This window comes from Triticum urartu, chromosome 2A (assembly GCF_056163025.1).
Source record: "Triticum urartu cultivar PI428250 chromosome 2A, HENAU_Tu73, whole genome shotgun sequence".
In the NCBI taxonomy this organism is placed as follows: domain Eukaryota; kingdom Viridiplantae; phylum Streptophyta; class Magnoliopsida; order Poales; family Poaceae; genus Triticum; species Triticum urartu.
The window spans coordinates 240,146,381-240,166,077 of record NC_141874.1 but is presented as its reverse complement, the minus strand read 5'-3'; the positions used below and the strand labels follow the sequence as shown (position 1 = coordinate 240,166,077).

At 45.7% G+C, this 19,697-nt stretch overlaps 1 protein-coding gene across 1 annotated transcript; it reads right to left on the bottom strand.

Moving 5' to 3' along the window:
* Positions 1-1,526: 1,526 nt before the first annotated feature.
* On the bottom strand, positions 1,527-4,298 carry LOC125537295 (squamosa promoter-binding-like protein 13). Its single transcript, XM_048700589.2, has 2 exons — positions 3,772-4,298; positions 1,527-2,056 (listed from the first exon to the last, which is right to left on the bottom strand). The coding sequence occupies exons 1-2, from the start codon at positions 4,164-4,166 to the stop codon at positions 1,873-1,875; spliced, it is 579 nt and encodes a 192-aa protein (XP_048556546.1). The 5' UTR covers positions 4,167-4,298; the 3' UTR covers positions 1,527-1,872.
* Positions 4,299-19,697: the final 15,399 nt, after the last annotated feature.

Genomic DNA, 19,697 nt, shown 5'->3' with positions numbered 1-19,697 from the left:
AAATGAAACCCACCAAGAGGAAAAACCACAAGGTATTGAACATGCCAAGGCTGGATACATTGCCAAATTTGGAAGTTTTACAACTAGGGTGTTACAGTCGAGGTCCACCGTCTCGTCTTGGGTAGCGAACCTGGGAGACACGGTGGCGGCGGCCGAGCCTGCCTTGATGATGTCGTCCATGTCGGCCTCGGTCACGTCGGTGTCGCCGAGGTTCAACGTGGACGCTTGTGAGAAGGGCAGCGCGCCACGATGGAGAGAGGGCGTCGGGGAGGTCGTGTAGGCCGGCGGTGAGTAGTTGTATGGCGGGTACTGCACGCCGGCGAAGGGGGTGAGGGGGTGCGCTGGGCCGGGTGACCATGGGGGAAGGTGATGTTGGGGTTGAACCCACCATGCGCGTCCCCGTCGGCGTAGCCCGGCGAAGGCGTGCATCCCCACGGCTGCGGCGATGGCGAGAAACCGGCCGGTGAACCGACACTTTGCTGGCTCCAGGGCGCGTACTAGGCGTGGCCGCCGGGCGGATTCATCATCCCCACGCGGGCCGCCTCGGCTTGTTCTGCCGAGCGCTCCGCTTGATCCACCGCAGCCGCAGCCGCAGCCGCGAGCGCCGCGCTGTCCCGGGCCTTCGTGGCGTTGGCCCTGTTCCGCCGGTCAGTGGTGACAGCCTCCCGACGCTGAACTTCCGTCTTGCAGTCGGCGTTGGACATGCTCGGTGGCTTGGATGGCGGCGCCCTCGGGTTCCTATGCTTCGGCTGGGCGACGGCGACGGTCGAAGCAGTGGCGGCGCGGGGGATCACGTATTTCTTCGGCGGCATGGCGGCCGACTGGGAGGGGAGGAGGGAGATTGGCGGGAGGAATGGGGCGAATGAGAGGGAAGCCGGGGGGGAAAGCGGGAAGAAACGGCGGAAAAAGGCTCTCAACTCGCCGATAAAGCGGCCCCACGCCCCTTTTCGCTTGTGCCGGCGTCCCCGAGCGCGCCGGGTTCGGCTCGGGTGCGCTGGCTGTTATTTTGGCCTAACCCAGCGAAAAACGGACTCATGGGGCGCGACTGGGCCGACTTTCGCCGGCCGGCGCTAAAAAATGCTAGGGAGGGGGGGGGGGGGGCTCTTGGAGGCGTGGCTGAAGATGCTCTTATGGGGTTAGATTTATAGGTTTGTTCTTTTTCAGATTTGGAGGGAACTAGAAATTGACGGGGAGTGAAATTTGGAGCTCGAAATCCATGGCGCCCTATTTAGTTGGTGAGGGGATTGAGATTTAGCGTCTTTGTTCAAAACAGAGCTTCAGTGCGTCTTGCAAAGTTTTGAGTAATCTTTTTTTTTCGAAAAACCTTTTCTCAGGGGCAGGGGTTTCTGCAAGTTCCATTAGAAGAATGGAGGCGACCAAGTTTATAAGGAAACATCAGACCCAAAAACCTAAAATTGCCTGGTTGGTTGGGAAAGGCCAAGTGAAAACCAAATGCTCTACATAACAAACAAAAAACCCACTAGAGATTGGGTATAGGGACTTGAAAGAAAACATACACTGGCCCGTTCCTCGAATAGATAGCATATATTGCCACAAATTATCCCAGCAAAGCAGCAATATTACACAGCCTGCAGAAGTCTCGGCTGCACAGGCTACAATTACACATCACACACACAATCACTCTAACACCTGACCAGTTCCCAGGTTACAATTAGCTTAGCTTAGGTTTTTGGCAGACAGCAGCAAATATATAGCAGTACAGGAGACCACATATACTGCCAGTTAGTACACTGGATAGTGGAGACGTAGTAGGTAGGCAGGTACGTACGTAGGTGGGTGGATACATATATAGATATACGTAGCTAGTAGCATGGCTGCATGACAGAAGAGAGGGAGCATGCTTAGGTAGGTTTATCTGATCTGGAAATGGTTCAGCGGCGGGTTCCCCGGGTGGGTACGCCCGTCCTGGTCGGCGTGGCGGCACCCGTCGCCGCCGTTGGCCTCCGCCGAGCTCTTCCTCCGCCGCTCGTTGTGCCCGGCCAGGCGCCGGCGGCAGCTGCGCTTCTGGTCGTCGAACTCCAGAAGCTCGTGGAACCTGCAATGCAATGCCGATCAAGAGCAGCAGCAGTTTTCAGACAGAGACGACAAGAAACAGGCACAACATTGATAGCAACACCAAACAAAGTACCAAGAGATGAAAACTACTCGCAGCACGTGAAGTGAAGCAGCAATACAAAATTTTGCCGCGTAACTGGAGCGAATTAAACGAAGCTATTTTTGCAGCTGTACCGGTGGAATCTGGTGCTGTGCTCATGCATGTGCATGCAAAAGCAGAGACAGTCTATTTAGTCCTGTTTATCCGTACAAAGACCCCGAACTTCCCCTACACCGCCAATAATTAACCTCCAATTTTTAGCTTGCAATTTACAACGGTGCATTGATCGATTTAACACGGGGTACCTGAAGAACAGAGCATGTGTGTGTGTGTGTGTGTGTGTGTGTTGCTCTGCAGGAGTGGTTCTGAACTCTCGTACATTATGGTCAGAGCATCATTCATAGTTCTAGTTCTACGGTTCCTGGTTCAATTTATTTTTCGAGTTACAGGTTATGAAAAATCATGATGGCTTTCTGAATCAGAGGACCACATTTGGTTTGTTTGTTCCACTTGAATTCACCACCTATGAGTAATCAAGAACTTCTGTAGCAATGTCTTTGTCGACACCTTAAAACTGCACTAGGACAGCACGAACAGGGCCAGCGACCAACTGCACTCTGGAAATGAACCGGTCCACCAGTACCACCACCACCACTACTGCTAGATTAACTTCAAGCTACACTGTTAATCCCACTGGTGTACCCTCCTTTTGAAAAGCACACGTTAAAATCTAGACAATAGAAGGACTCGTCTGTTCAGGAAAAATGCCAAGGTGACAAGGGAATCTAATATATACGGAGATAGAGCAACATGCAATTGTAGTGTTCCTAAAGAGCAAAGATGTCATTTAACCACAAGAAACATAAAGCATCTGAAAATATGCAGCAACCGGTCGGGCCGCAGGTGAACAGATTAATCTAGGACTGACCACCACATCTTCTATCAAGCACCCAAACATAGCTAGCAGTGAAGGCACAGACTGTTTTGCAGCTAAACTGCTCGGGGAGCCAGAAGCTGCCCTGGCCATGGGTTTAGGCAAATGGCAAGGACCAAGTCAAGTTGTGATCATCTGCACCGACAGGAGCTAAAAGTCTGTGTCCCATAAAGAATATGTACAGCCACTGCCACAGCCACAGAGCCACTATCCTTCCCAAGCAAACAAGAAAGGACAATGATGTGCACTATGGTCTATGGTGCACTAACAAAGCAAGAAAAGAATCCTCTGGATGACATGTGAGACCTCAGACCTGGTTTCTCTTATCCCACTTCTTATCACTGTAAGCTTGCCAGAGATAATACAAACAGGGTTACTATCTAGCATAAATGAAACAGTAACCTGCACTAATACTTTTCTTTTCTTGAGCCTGGCCTCTTATCACAGACTATCAGTGTTGATTGGAAGGCTACCAAGAACGAAGCCAAGAGGTATAGCCTCATGCATAGTGGTTCTAAAATGAAATCTTCTTAGAATTTCCACTTGAAGAGTTTTGTGAAGGTTGCAAGAAAGCTAGTAAGAGCCAAATTAATGGATAATCTATGCACTTGTTCATATATGGAGTACCTTTAGAAGGAAGGAAGGAAGGAAGGAAGGAACCAACTGATCATGAAGAAAATGGATCCTAATTAAGAGGACGTGCTTGTGAATTTATCCTTACCGGCTGCATTGCTGGCAGAAGCGCTGGCGGAGGCCGGCGACGACCACAACAGCAGCCTTGGCGTGCGCCTCGCACACCTTGTGCCTGCGGTGGTACCGCTTCGCCTCGCTGAGGTCGGCGCCGCACCTCTCAGCCTGGCAGCTCGGCCCGCCTGCCCCAGCCGCGCCCGTCGCCACGGCGCCAGCAGCACCACTGCCCCTCCTCACCGCCACCGCCGCGGCAGAGGAGCTCGAGCCGCCGACGGAAACCACAGGAACGTTCACGAGCTTCAGCTTCTGGTCCTCCTCGCCAGACATCCCGTCGGCTCGGGCCACGTCGCCGGCCGCAGCTGCGGCGGCGAGCGCGGCCATGGACGCTGCCGAGGAGGACTTGCGGGACTTGTCCTTGCGGTCCATGCCTTCCGGTGAGGCGCGATGAAGATGAAGCTAGTTAGGGCTCTTCTCGGGAAGCTGTCGCGGAAGTGGAACTGTGGAGCTAGCTGATGAGTGGAAGGAGAAGGAGAAGAAGCGGAGGGGGTGGAAGGAAAGGTCGAAAGGGATATAAAGGCGGGTGCCGTATGTGTGGAGGCAGGGCGCACATGTGGGCGCGCTGCTACACACAATACGGTCCTGGTCTTTGTATATACTGTAGAGTACGCACGTACTAGTACGTAGGCACGGGTAAACATACTGACATGTTAAGTCACATGGTAACACCGCTGACCCAACGACCCAAGGACATAAAATGGATATGCCATCTAGCAACTCTAACAAAGTCGTCATATAGCCCCAACCGCCATTAAAACGATTTTAGATGTAAGAGCATCTATAACCGGGCGTCTCAAACCCGCCTCATACGTTCGAGCGGGCCATCCGGTCACTGATTGATCACGATTTTTTGACCAGATGGGCTCCTTAAATAAGCCTCAGACGCCCAGGCTAACCGGCACCCCTCATATCCAGCTTAAATATGGGGCGGATATAAGGGCGGCCGGGCATACCCGCCAGGTCGGACCCGACAGCCCGACCCCACCTCAAATTGCAACAAATCCACCAAACCCTTTCCCCTCATCCCGTCGCCCCCCAAACTTTCCCGCGCCCGGACCCTCGCCATCCTCCACCCTTGCTCCCAATCCTAACCACCGGTCCCGATCCATCATCGGAGATGTCGTCCAGCCCGACCCAGACCGCCATGGCAGAGACGCAGTCCGCCTCTTCCGTCGGCGGGTCACTTCGTCGGCTGCGACTTGCAAGGTGGAGAACGTCGCCTGGGAGTTGCAGCGGAGACACAATCCGCCTCGTCCGTCAGCGGGTCACTTCGTGGGCTGCGACTTGCAAAGCGGAGAACGTCGCATGGGAGTTGCGGCTACGCCGGCAGCGAGAAAGGGAGGTGGGGGCGGCCAGGGAGGTTCGGACATGGTGGAACAGCTATCTCCTCCGCCGCGCTCGGATCCCCGCACCCCTTCCATCCGAGTGCCGATGCAGATTACGCTGTTTGACCCCGTTGGGACAGAGGATGATTCGACTGCCTACTGGGCCATTCTGGACAACTTTCTACCCACACATATGCCGACGGTCGACGTATGTGACTCACCGCAGCTCGTTCGGGCACAGATGAGCACGGGCATCAAAAGTGCCCGAGCTGCCCTCGACATGTTCAACGGAATGGCTGAACAATAGTCAGTGCATTTTATTTGCTCCTGTCTGATCAGATTTTTGCATAAACCACTAGTTCATTTCGCACATGATGAATGCTTGCAAACCATAATCATGTAGGAGGCGTTCTTTTCGAACATGATCAATGACAATGAAGATCCGACCGAAATGGAATATGAATTGGAGGCCACCACCGCATTTGAAGTTGGGATAACATTCAATCCCAATCTGAGCAAGAAGAAGAAGACCAAGACGCTGAAGGCAAGAGGTTCAGCATTCTCAAGATTTGAGGACATCTTGTTTGTCAAAGCTTGGTTTGCCACAACGATGGATCCAATATGCGGCACCAAGCAAAAGGGGAACACATATTGGATGAAGATTTGGAAGGAGTATCACGAACAAAAGAAGTATGTGGAACCGCATCCTATCGTGACCACCCGCAATGTGGCATCTCTCCAACATTATTGGGGGGTCATTCAAGGGGAAGTGAATAAGTACGTCGGCTACTACTCACAAGTGACCAAACGCCCTCAAAGTGGGATGGGAGTCGCAACTCATGTAAGCTCAATTGCTTCATCTTGTCGCCATTTGCATATGATTCTTGTGTTTGCATTTTCGTGCTCATACATATGTTGTTTGCTAGACGACGGTGGCAGCCACTTTGTATCATGAGGTGGAGAAGAAGCCATTTGCGTTTAGCCATTGTTGGGTCATATTGAATGGCAAGACAAAGTGTTAGCAACTTGTGGCCGATCTCAAGTCCGGCAAGAAGAGGAATGATGGCTCAAGCTCCAACCAATCAATTGGGTTGGACGATCAAGAGGACGATGTTGTCATGATGAATGGAAAAGCCACCATGCCAAAGGATAACCGCCAAGTCATGGGAAAACAGGTGGGAGAAGGCACGTGCCGCCCGTGATGCCGCAGCTACAAAAATGTCCTCCACATGGACGGACATTTTTTGGTGAGGGAGAACAAGGAGGATATGTACAAGCTCATGTTGGATTCGCAAAAGGAAAGGATAGAGTGGGACCGGAATAGGGCGGAGAAGAAGCTCGAAATTGGGAGGGAGAAGATCGAGTTGGAGAAGCAACAAGCGGCGATAAAATGGAAACTCGAGAACGCCAAGACATTTGGAGACATAGAGCTTGAGAAGGAGAGGTTACAATTCGCACGGGATGCGGAAGATGCAAGGATCATGTTGGTGGACAAAACACTCTTGGATGAGCATGTGAAGAAGTGGATTGCGGACAAGAAGAAGGAGATCAACAACCGTAGGGAGTACGAGGCGGTAAGGGCGGCTGCGGCACGGATGTAGGCGGAGGAGGCATCCCGGATGCAGGCAAAGTAGGACGAGCATGACACATTTCAACTGGAGCACGATGCATTTCGCTCGGAGCAGGTGCTCGGCCAGTGATCCGAGGCCATCCGTCATGCTCAGACATTGATTTCATTTTGGCATGTCCGGTTTGTTGAACTATGATTTGCTTTGCTTTGTCTTGAACTTTGTAATTTGGACAATTTGTATTGTATGATTGACGTGCATGGATTGAATGTATTTGAGGATCGAAATTTGCGGTATGTGGATGTGCAGCGCAACATTTGAGGGGTGCTCGGTCAGTGCCCGCGGACGCACCCGGGCGTGTCTGCGGGCGTTTGAGGGGCCGAATTTGCCAAGTCCGGATGTAGATGCTCTAAAGGCCCCTCTAGGAGAGTTTCCATTCGGTCTTCGGCATGCACAAATTACGGAGCACGCTCCATATACAGCCCGCAAGACTCCGTATTTGGAGTTTTTCAATGCTGATATGGAGAGCAAGCCATTTGCCACCCGCTCGGGAGGGGTGGGGGCATTGGGATTTTCACGTCGGCCTCTTCTTACCGCCATCACATTTTGCATACACGTCCCACCCGCGCGGGATAGATCCACCCCTAATTCCCAACGGATCGCGACCATTCAAGGGTATATAAACCCCCATCACCACCACTCACCCTCTTCCCTTTGTTCCTTCAACCTCATTGACGACACAACCACACACCCGTCGACCATGTTGGTGTACCCGTGCCCTTCCTGTAGACCTTCCATCGGCGAGACTAAAGAAGACCATGCCGAGAGAGAGTTCTAGGAGAGGACGTGGGAATTCTCGGAGTGGGTCGAGGAAGACGTGCGCGTAAGGCTGAACCAGGTGTCGGTTGCACTGCCCACGAATATTTCGATCACATCTCTGTGGCCTCCCACACGTATGTGAAAGCTGCGATGACTTCGACCTTCAGGGTGTTGTCCTTGTCCCGTATCCAGGACGCACATGCGTTCGTTGAACGAATGGCCGTGGTTGTCAACGTAGTTGAAGCCTTCCCTGCCTGCGAGGTCACCAAGAGGAGGAAGAGCCAGTACTTCGGGGAACTAGTATCAAAATTTTAAATCCTATTTGGTTCTTTGAATCCATTTTGTAAATCCAAGTCGAAATCCTAGTGAAACCGACGTTGAAATATGGTACTGAAAAACTTCCATGTTTTTTAGATTGTGAACCACTCATACGAAGCTCTTTGAAAAACTTCCACGTTAAGGAAAGAAACTAAATTGATGTATTCATGGCAAGTGAGGCACACATGTAAGAAAAGATATGGAGGCCGCATTATGGCAAATAAGTATTTGTGCACTGCCGCCATGGCCTCCATATCCCATATGGCGATCACCGATATGACGAATCTGGTAGAGTTGCCTTAACAGCTGTCCCCCCCCCCAAAGTCAAACGACACAATGTATGGAATCATATCTTGTCCACATAGACAACCTGGCTGTAACTCCCTCGATGCGGCTATATCTCCCACGTGTCGAAGCACGACTTAGAGGCACAACCGCATTGAAAGCAATGTCGCAAGTGAGGTAATCTTCGCAAACAACCCATGTAATACAATAAGGGAAAAGATACATAGTTGGCTTACAATCGCCACTTCACACAATACATGAATATAACATTACATTCATCCAAATACACTCAAGGTCCGACTACGGAACCAAAATAAAAAGAAGACTACCCCTAATGCTACACAGATCCCCGATCGTCCCGACTGGGCTCCACTACTGATCAACTGAAACAGAACAACATAACGGACACGATCTTCATCGGGGTCCTCCTTGAGCTCGGTTGCGTCACCTACACGATATCATCGGCACCTGCAAACTGGTTTCGGAAGTATCTATGAGTCACGGGGACTCAGCAATCTCACACCCTCGCGATCAAGACTATTTAAGCTTATAGGAAGGGTAAAAGGTATGAGGTGGAGCTGCAGCAAGCACTAGCATATTTGGTGGCTAACATACGCAAATGGGAGCGAGAAGAGTAGGCAAAGGCACGGTCGAACAACTATGATCAAGAAGTGATCCTAGAACAACCTACGTCAAACATAACTCCAACAACCGTGTTCACTTCCCAGACCCCGCCGAGAAGAGACCATCACAGCTACACACGCGGTTGATGCATTTTAATTAAGATAAGTTTCAGGTTTTCTACAACCGGACATTAACAAATTCCCATCTGCCCATAACCACGGGCACGGCTTTCGAAAGTTCAAATCCCTGCAGGGGTGTCCCAACTTAGCCCATCACAAGCTCTCACGGTCAACGAAGGATATTCCTTCTCCCAAGACAATCCGATCGGACTCGGCATCCCGGTTACAAGACATCCTCAACAATGGTAAAACAAGTCCAGCAACACCGCCCGAATGTGCCGACAAATCCCGATAGGAGCTGCACATATCTCGTTCTCAGGGCACACTCAGATGAGACATCCTACGAGTAAAACCAACCCTCAAGTTGCCCTGAGGTGGCCCCGTGGTCTACTCGATCGGACCAACACTCAGAAGAGCACTAGCCCAGGGGGGGTTTAAATAAAGATGACCCCTGAGTCCGCGGAACCCAAGGGAAAAAGAGGCTAGGTGGTGAATGCTAAAACCAATGTTGGACATTCCTGGAGGATTTTTATTCAAGGCGAACTGTCAAGGGGTTCCCATTATAACCCAACCGTGTAAGGAACGCAAAATCCGGGAATATAACACCGATATGACAGAAACTAGGGCGGCAAGAGTGGAACAAAACACCAGGCATAAGGCCAAGGCTTCCACCCTTTACCAAGTATATAGATGCATTAATATAAATAAGAGATATTGTGATACCCCAACAAAATAACCATGTTCCAAACATGGAACAAGCTCCAATCTTCACCTGCAACTAACAACGCTATAAAAGGGCTGAGCAAAGCGGTAACATAGCCAAAAAACAGTTTGCTAGGACAAGGTGGGTTAGAGGCTTGGCTTAACAATATGGGAGGCATGATAAGCAAGTGGTAGGTATCGCAGCATAGGCATAGCAATAGATCGAGCAGCTAGCAAGCAAAGATAGAAGTGATTTCGAGGGTATGGTCATCTTGCCTGAGATCCCGCAAGGAAGAAGAACGAGTCCATGAGGAAGACAAATGGACGTAGTCGAACGAATCCTCACAAACGCAACGTTATTGGAACCAACCCGAAGAAGCCACACCAGAAAGAAGCAAACAACATAGTAAACAACCATGACATAAGCATGGCATGATGCACAACCAAGTACGATGCATGTCCGATTTAATGAAGCATGGCATGGCAAAAGTGCACAAGCAATCCTACAAATCAAGTGGAGCTCAATATGCAACGGTGCATATTGACGAAACACCTCTCCCCCACTTCTTCAATCTTCAAAATCCGAGAATTACAACGAGAAACACCACCAAGAATTGTTGAGGCACTCCGGAATGAAAAATAGAAAAGTTGAACCAACGACGAAAAGAATTTGAAAGATCTTGGAGAAACCATCCCGACTGATGATGAATCATTCTTACGTCAAACTTCGAAAAGAATTTAAGATAGCTCCGGGAAAATTAGAAGAGTCAGGTAAGATCCTGGGAAAAAACCTGTGGGTTAGGGCCCACTCAAAAGATACACCGTTGAAATGATTACTTGAAAAGGAGAATGCACCGGTTGAATTAAATGGCTTGAATTAGATAACAACCTTGAAATAGGTTGAACGGATCTTGAATGACTAGACGAGCCTTTTGAGATATCTTGAGCACTCCGGAACAATTGAATAGTGAGAAGTGGATGATTAAGAGGTGCACCGGCATGAGAAAAGCATTGGGCAAAAAGAAAAGACTATGCTCAAAACCAAAGCTTGAATTGAATCCACCGGAGAAAAGAAAAGAATGAAGAGTGATGAACTTGAGGTTCCGTTAGGATCTTCATGAGAATCACCGGGTAAGGACATTGACAGAAAAGAATGGAGAGACTTCATAACCATAAGATAGATACTTGATAAAGAAATCTTAGTCCTTGAAGAAAAAGGGTGGGTGGGTGGGAAAACAAAAACAATTTGGAGACGGATGAAACAAACACCGTTGAGAAGAACTGATACTTGATCTAGCGGATGTTGAAATGATCGAATCCACTTGAAGAGAAAACACGCTGGATTAAAAGGATATACATGACAGACTCGACGATTGAGAAGGATTAGTATTCAGATAGGAGTATGAGAACACCACTTAGGAAAGGTATGGAATCAACACTTGACTTCGAAGCAACTCGAATACCACAGCTCAAAAACAAAACAAAGGATAGGCTTGCGGAATAAGCCAGAACAAACATATGGTAGAGATTTCGTCCGAAGTTTTCGTGGTGGGGCCTACACGGGCTCGATCGTACAGCACCATCATGTACAAGGCAGTGCACATGATATACGAAGCGTCCCCGAGTCAGCATAGCCAAGGACTCTTTAAGACACAGCGAGACCACTGTAAAACCAACCGTGGATAGGCGGACCACTAGACGTCGAACCCCAATTTCATATCATACATCCGTCGGAAAGATATCCTAAGAGCTACTTGAATTCTCACTTATAAACTCCCAAAACTTTCCGGTTATGCAATCAGGTGTTGGGGATACATGGGAAGCATAATATCTCACCCAAAACTACACAAATCCTACATCCAGCTGTATCCATCCTTCAACACATAACCAAGAAACCTTCGGAAATCGTTTACCTCAACCTTCGAAAAGCATTCGTTATACGAGTTATGGCAATACTCCCGAACTCCCTCCCTAGTACTGGGTGGCGTCGAGGTTATCTCACCAACAACTGCATAAAAGAGATTTTCGATGTCGGCGAAACTCAAGTATTCCAGAACTGCAACGATAAAATTGTGACGACAACACCTCGGAGCTCAACTCCCCGGGACACTGCCTCAACCCCTAAATATCAGGAGGCACCAAGAACAATGTTCTCGTCACAAAACCATCGGAACGATTCCAAGATACCCGCGTGATCCTAAATTTTTTTAGTTAAATTTGAGAAGACAAGAGTCAAAACTCTATGTCAGGATGCCTCACCAGAGTGACGAAGGGACTGAGGAGTAAAAAGAATCCTACTCTCCGATATATCTATATATATAATCCTATAAGACTCAAAACATTTTTCTAGACTCAACAACGCCGGCGATTCGATCAAGCAGGGGGGCTCCTAAAGTCGGGGAAGGCTCTAATTACCAACTTGAAACGCCCTCGATGCGGCTATATCTCCCATGTGTCGAAGCACGACTTAGAGGCATAACCGCATTGAAGCAATGTCGCAAGTGAGGTAATCTTCGCAAACAACCCATGTAATACAATAAGGGAAAAGATACATAGTTGGCTTACAATCGCCACTTCACACAATACATGAATATAACATTACATTCATCCAAATACACTCAAGGTCCGACTACGGAACCAAAATAAAAAGAAGACTACCCCTAATGCTACACAGATCCCCGATCATCCCGACTGGGCTCCACTACTGATCAACTGAAACGGAACAACATAACGGACACGATCTTCATCGGGCTCCTCCTTGAGCTCAGTTGCGTCACCTGCACGGTATCATCGGCACCTGCAAATTGGTTTTGGAAGTATCTGTGAGTCACGGGGACTCATCAATCTCACACCCTCGCAGTCAAGACTATTTAAGCTTATAGGAAGGGTAAAAGGTATGAGGTGGAGTTGCAGGAAGCACTAGCATATTTGGTGGCTAACATGCGCAAATGGGAGCGAGAAGAGAAGGCAAAGGCACGGTCGAACAACTATGATCAAGAAGTGATCCTAGAACAACCTATGTCAAACATAACTCCAACAATTGTGTTCACTTCCCAACCCCGCTGAGAAGAGACCATCACGGCTACACATGCGGTTTTCTACAACCAGACATTGACAAATTCCCATCTTCCCATAACCGCGGGCACGGCTTTCGAAAGTTCAAATCCCTGCAGGGGTGTCCCAACTTAGCCCATCACAAGCTCTCACGGTCAACGAAGGATATTCCTTCTCCCAAGACAATCAGATCAGACTCGGCATCACGGTTACAAGACATCCTCAACAATGCTAAAACAAGTCCAGCAACACCGCCCGAATGTGCCGACAAATCCCGATAGGAGCTGCACATATCTCGTTCTTAGGGCACACTCAGATGAGACATCCTACGAGTAAAACCAACCCTCAAGTTGCCCTGAGGTAGCCCCGCAGTCTACTCGGTCGGACCAACACTCAGAGGAGCACTAGCCCAGGGGGGTTTAAATAAAGATGACCCTTGAGTCCGCGGAACCCAAGGGAAAAAGAGGCTAGGTGGCGAATGGTAAAACCAATGTTGGGCATTGCTGGAGGAGTTTTATTCAAGGCGAACTGTCAAGGGGTTCCCATTATAACCCAACCGTGTAAGGAACGCAAAATTGGGGAACATAACACCGATATGACGGAAACTAGGGCGGCAAGAGTGGAACAAAACACCAGGCATAAGGCCGAGGCTTCCACCCTTTACCAAGTATATAGATGCATTAATATAAATAAGAGATATTGTGATAGCCCAACAAAATAACCATGTTCCAAACATGGAACAAGCTCCAATCTTCACCTGCAACTAACAACACTATAAAAGGGCTGAGCAAAGCGGTAACATAGCCAAACAACAGTTTGCTAGGACAAGGTGGGTTAGAGGCTTGACTTAACAATATGGGAAGCATGATAAGCAAGTGGTAGGTATCGCAGCATAGGCATAGCAGTAGATCGAGCACCTAGCAAGCAAAGATAGAAGTGATTTCGAGGGTATGGTGCTACGTCTCGAGCTAGCGTTGGTTTTCCCCGAAGAGGAGGGGGTGATGCAGCACAGTAGCGTAAGTATTTCCCTCAGTTTTTGAGAACCAAGGTATCAATCCATTAGGAGGTCACGCGCAAGTCCCTCGTACCTGCACAAAACGGTAGCAACTCGCAACCAACGCTTAGGGGTTGTCAATCCCTTCACGGTCACTTACGAGAGTGAGATCTGATAGAGATAATATTTTTGGTATTTTTGGTATAAAGATGCAAAGTGAAAAGTAAAAGCAAAACAAGTAAAATAAAGTAATGGAGATTGATATGATGAGAATAGACCCGGGGGCCATAGGTTTCACTAGTGGCTTCTCTCAAGAGCATAGATATTCTACGGTGGGTGAACAAATTACTATTGAGCAATTGATAGAATTTAGCATAGTTATGAGGTTATCTAGGTATGATCATGTATATAGGCATCACGTCCGTGACAAGTAGACCGACTCCTGCCTGCATCTATTACTATTACTCCACTCATCGACCGCTATCCACCATGCATCTAGAGTATTAAGTTAAAAACAGAGTAACGCCTTAAGCAAGATGACATGATGTAGAGGAATAAATTCATGCAATATGATAAATACCCCATCTTGTTATCCTCGATGGCAACAATACAATACGTGCCTTGCAACTCTTTCTATCACTGAGTAAGGACAACGCAAGATTGAACCCAAAGCTAAGCACTTCTCCCATTGCAAGAACTACCAATCTAGTTGGCCAAACCAAACGGATAATTCGAAGAGACTTGCAAAGATAACTCAATCATACATAAAAGAATTCAGAGAAGATTCAAATATTATTCATATATAAGTTGGATCATAAACCCACAATTCATCGGTCTCAACAAACACACCGCAAAAAGAAGATTACATCGAATAGATCTCCACGAGAGAGGGGGAGAACATTGTATTGAGATCCAAAAAGAGAGAAGAAGCCATCTAGCTACTAGCTATGGACCCGAAGATCTGAAGTAAACTACTCACACTTCATCGGAAGGGCTATTGGTGTTGATGTAGAAGCCCTCTGTGATGGATGCCCTCTCCGGCGGAGCTCCGGAACAGGCCCCAAGATGGGATCTCGTGGATACAGGAAGTTGCGGCGGTGGAATTAGGTTTTTGGCTCCATATTTGGTCTAATGGGGGTACGTAGGTATATATAGGAGGAAGGAGCACGTCGGTGGAGCTCCGAGGGGCCCACGAGGCAGGGGGGCGCCCTCCACCCTCGTGACCTCCCCGGAAACTTCTTGGAGTAGGGTCCAAGTCTCCTGGATCACGTTCTGTGAGAAGATCACGTTCCCGAAGGTTTCATTCCGTTTGGACTCCGTTTCATATTCTGTTTCCTCGAAATACTGAAATAGGCAAAAAACAGCAATTCTGGGCTGGGCCTCCGGTTAATAGGTTAGTCCCAAAAATAATATAAAAGTGGAAAATAAAGCCCACTATAGTCCAAAACAGTAGATAAAGTAGCATGGAGCAATCAAAAATTATAGATACGTTGGAGACGTATCAGGCATCCCCAAGCTTAATTCCTGCTCGTCCTCGAGTAGGTAAATGATAAAAAGAGAATTTTTGATGCGGAGTGATACTCTGGCATAATTTCAATGTAAATCTTCTTAATCATGGTATGAATATTCAGATCCGAAAGGTTCAAGAAAAAAGTTCATATTGACATAAAAATGATAATACTTCAAGCATACTAATCAAACAATTATGTCATCTCAAAATAACATGGCCAAAGGAAGTTCATCCCTACAAAATCATATAGTTAGGCTATGCTTCATTTTCGTCACACAAAGATGTTCCCAACTTCTATATCCCCGATGACAAGCCAAGCAATTGTTTCATACTCAAATAATCTCAAACTTTTTCAACCTTCAAGCAATACATGAGTGCGAGCCATGGACATAGCACTATGGGTGGTATAGAATATGATGATGGGGATTGTGTGGAGAAGACAAAAAAGGAGAAAGTCTCACATCAACGAGGCTAATCAATGAGCTATGGAGATGCCCATCAATTGATGTTAATGCAAGGAGTAGGGATTGCCATGCAACGGATGCACTAGAGCTAAGAATGCTCAACAAAAAAAACTAATGGGTGTGCATCCAACTTGCTTGCTCATGAAGACCTAGGGCATTTTGAGGAAGCCCATCGTTGGAATATACAAGCCAAGTTCTATAATGAAAAATTCCCACTAGTATGAACAAGACAAATTATGAGACTCACTATATGAAAATCATGGTGCTACTTTGAAGCACAATATATGAGACTCACTACATGAAGAACAAGGTGCTACTTTGAAGCACAAGTGTGGAAAAAGAGATAGTAGCATTGCCCTTTTTATTTTCTCTTTTTTTGGGCCTTTCTCTTTTTCCTTTCTTCTTGGCCTTTCTCTTTTTTTTGATTGGGCAATGCTCTAATAATGATGATCATCACACTTCTATTGATTACAACATAATGATTACAACTCGATACTAGAACAAGATATGACTCTATATGAATGCCTCTGGCGGTGTACCGGGATGGTGCAATGAATCAAGAGTGACATGTATGAAAAATAATGCATGGTGGCTTTGCCACAAATACGATGTCAACTACAAGATCATGCAATGGCAATATGACAAAAGTAAAGCATGTCATGATGATGATGATGATGGAAGTTGCATGGCAATATATCTCGGAATGGCTATGGAAATGTCATGATAGGTAGGTATGGTGGCTGTTTTGAGGAAGGTATAGGGAGGTTTATGTGTGAAAGAGCGTATCATATCATGGGGTTTGGATGCACTGGCGAAGTTTGCACCAACTCCCAATGTGAGAAAGGGCAATACACGGTACCAAAGAGGCTAGCAAATGGCGGAAAGGTATAAGTGCGTATAATCCATGGACTCAACATTAGTCAAAAGAACTCATATACTTATTGAAAAAATTTAGAAGTCATCAAAAATCAAGTACTACGCGCATGCTCCTAGGGGGATAGATTGGTAGGAAAAGACCATCGCTCGTCCCCGACCGCCACTCATAAGGATGCACAAGCCAGGTACACTTCATGCTTCAAATTTGTTACACAACTTTAACCATACGTGCATGGTACGGGACTTGCTAACTTCAACACAAGTATTTCTCAAATTAACAACTACTCAACTAGCACGACTATGATATTATCACCTCCATATCTCAAAACAATTATCAAGCATCAAACTTATCTTAGTATTCAACCCACTAAAAAGAAAGTTTCACATATCTTGAATACCAAGTATATTAACATTAAGCAAATTACCATGCTATTAACGACTCTCAAAATAATCTAAGTGAAGCATGGGAGATCAAGTTTCTTTAAAACAAACCACCACCGTGCTCTAAAAGATCTAAGTGAAGCACTAGAGCAAAAATTATCACGCTCAAAAAGATATAAGTGAAGCACATAGAGTAAACTATCAAGCTCAAAAGATATAAGTGAAGCACATAGAGTATTCTAACAAATTTCAATTCATACATGGTTCTCTCAAAAGGTGTGTACAGCAAGGATGATTGTGGTAGACTAACAAGCAAAGACACAAATAATACAAGACGCTCCAAGCAAAACACATATCATGTGGTGAATAAAAATATAGCTCCAAGTAAATTACCGATGGAAGTGGACGAAAGAGGGGATGCCTTCCGGGGCATCCCCAAGCTTTGACTTTTTGGTGTCCTTGGATTATCTTGGGGGTGTCATGGGCATCCCCAAGCTTAGGCTCTTGCCCCTCCTTGTTCCATAATCCATCAAAAGAATTCACCCAAAACTTGAAAACTTCACAACACAAAACTCAATAGAAATCTCGTGAGCTCCGTCAGAGAAAGAAAACAAAAGACTACTTTAAGGTACTGTAGTGAACTTGTTCTTTATTTGTATTGGTGTTAAACCTACTGTATTCCAACTTCTCTATGGTTTATAAACTATTTTACTAGCCATAGATTCATCAAAATAAGCAAACAACACACGCAAAACAGAATCTGTCAAAAACAGAACAGTCTGTAGTAATCTGTTACTAACGCAAACTTCTGGAACCCAAAAAATTCTACCAAAATTAGAAGACCTGGGCAATTTTTTTATTGATCAGCAGCAATTGGAATCACTATTTTAGCACGTTCTGGTGATTTTTGACAATTCGATCACTGAGCGCAAAGATTCTGGAAATTACAGCAAGATCAAATAACTATCTTTCAAGAAGATCTAATAGGTTTCACTTGGCAAAAACACTAATTAAAAGATAAAACCACATCTAAACAGAATCTAGATGGATTATTTATTCCTAAACAGAACCAAAAACAAAAAACATAAAATAAAATTGGGTTGCCTCCCAACAAGCGCTATCGTTTAACGCCCCTAGCTAGGCATAAAAGCAAGGATAGATCTAGGTATTGCCATCTTTGGTAGGCAATCCATAAGTGGCTCTCATGATAGATTCATATGGTAATTTTATTTTATTTCTAGGAAAGTGTTCCATGCCCTTCTTTAAGGGAAACTGGACTTTAATATTCCCTTCCTTCATATCAATAATTGCACCAATCGTTCTAAGGAAAGGTCTACCAAGAATAATAGGACATGAAGGATTGCAATCTATATCAAGAACGATAAAATCTACGGGCACATAATTCCTATTTGCAACAATAAGAACATCATTAATTCTTCGCATAGGCTTTTTAATAGTGGAATCCGCAAGATGCAAGTTTAGAGAGCAATCATCAAAGTCACGGAAATCTAACAAATCACACAAAGCTTTGGGGATAGTAGAGACACTAGCACCCAAATCACACAAAGCATGAAACTCGTAATTTTTAATTTTAATCTTAATTGTAGGTTCCCACTCATCATGGAGTTTTCTAGGGATAGAAACTTTCAACTCAAGCTTTTCTTCATAAGATTGCATTAAGGCGTCAACAATGTGTTCGGTAAAGGCCTTATTTCGACTATAAGCATGAGGAGAATTTAACACGGATTGCAATAAGGAAATACAATCAATTAAAGAGAAATTTTCATAGTTAAATTCCTTGAGATCCAAAATAGTGGGTTTAGCAATATCTAGATTTTTATTTCTTTCAATCCCTTTTTTATCAATTTCATCATCAGGATCTAAAAACTCAGAATTCTTAGAACGCCTTCTAGGTAAGGGAAGATCATAATCAGATTCATCAAGATTCATATTGAAAAACAAAGATTTAATAAGGGACACATCAATAACTTTCAGATCTTCATCTTGATTTTCATAGGATTTAGAAGAACACGCTTTAATAAAGGCATCTTTGTAAGCACGCATCCTAGCGGTTCTTTCTTTGCACTCATCGATGGAAATTCTCATGGCTTTGAGAGACTCATTGATATCATGCTTAGGAGGAATAGATCTAAGCTTTAAAGAATCAACCTCAAGAGAAATTCTATCAACGTTCCTAGCCAAATCATCAACTTTAAGCAATTTCTCTTCAAGCAAAGCATTGAAATTCTTTTGCGAATTCATAAATTCTTTAACACTACTCTCAAATTCAGAGGGCATCTTATTAAAATTTCCATAAGAGTTGTTGTAGGAATTTCCATAATTATTAGAAGGATTACTAGGATAAGGCCTAGAATTAAAATTCCCTCCATACGCGTTGTTACCAAAACTATTCCTACCAACAAAATTCACATCCATAGATTCATTATTATTCTCAAGCAAAGTAGATAAAGGCATATTATTGGGATTAGAAGAAACACTCTTAACAAATAAATTCCTAAGTTCATCCATCTTTTCACTCAAAACATTGATTTCTTCTATAGCATGCACTTTTTTATTAGTAGATCTTTCAGTATGCCATTGAGAATAATTGACCATAATATTATCTAGGAGTTTAGTAGCATCTCCTAAAGTGATTTCCATAAAAGTGCCTCCCGCGGCCGAATCTAAAAGATTTCTAGAAGCAAAATTCAATCCAGCATAAATTTTTTGTATAATCATCCATAAGTTCAAACCATGAGTAGGACAATTACGTAGCATTAATTCCATTCTCTCCCAAGCTTGTGCAACATGTTCATGATCAAGTTGCTTAAAATCCATAATATCATTCCTAAGAGAGATAA

What these genes read in the sequence shown, in the direction of transcription:
- LOC125537295 (XM_048700589.2), bottom strand. Translation starts at nt 4,166, where the DNA reads ATGGACCGCAAGGACAAGTCCCGCAAGTCCTCCTCGGCAGCGTCCATG. An exon ending in TTCTGCCAGCAATGCAGCCG is followed by an intron (nt 2,057 to 3,771) that starts GTAAGGATAAAT and finishes ATTGCATTGCAG; the next exon opens with GTTCCACGAGCTTCTGGAGT.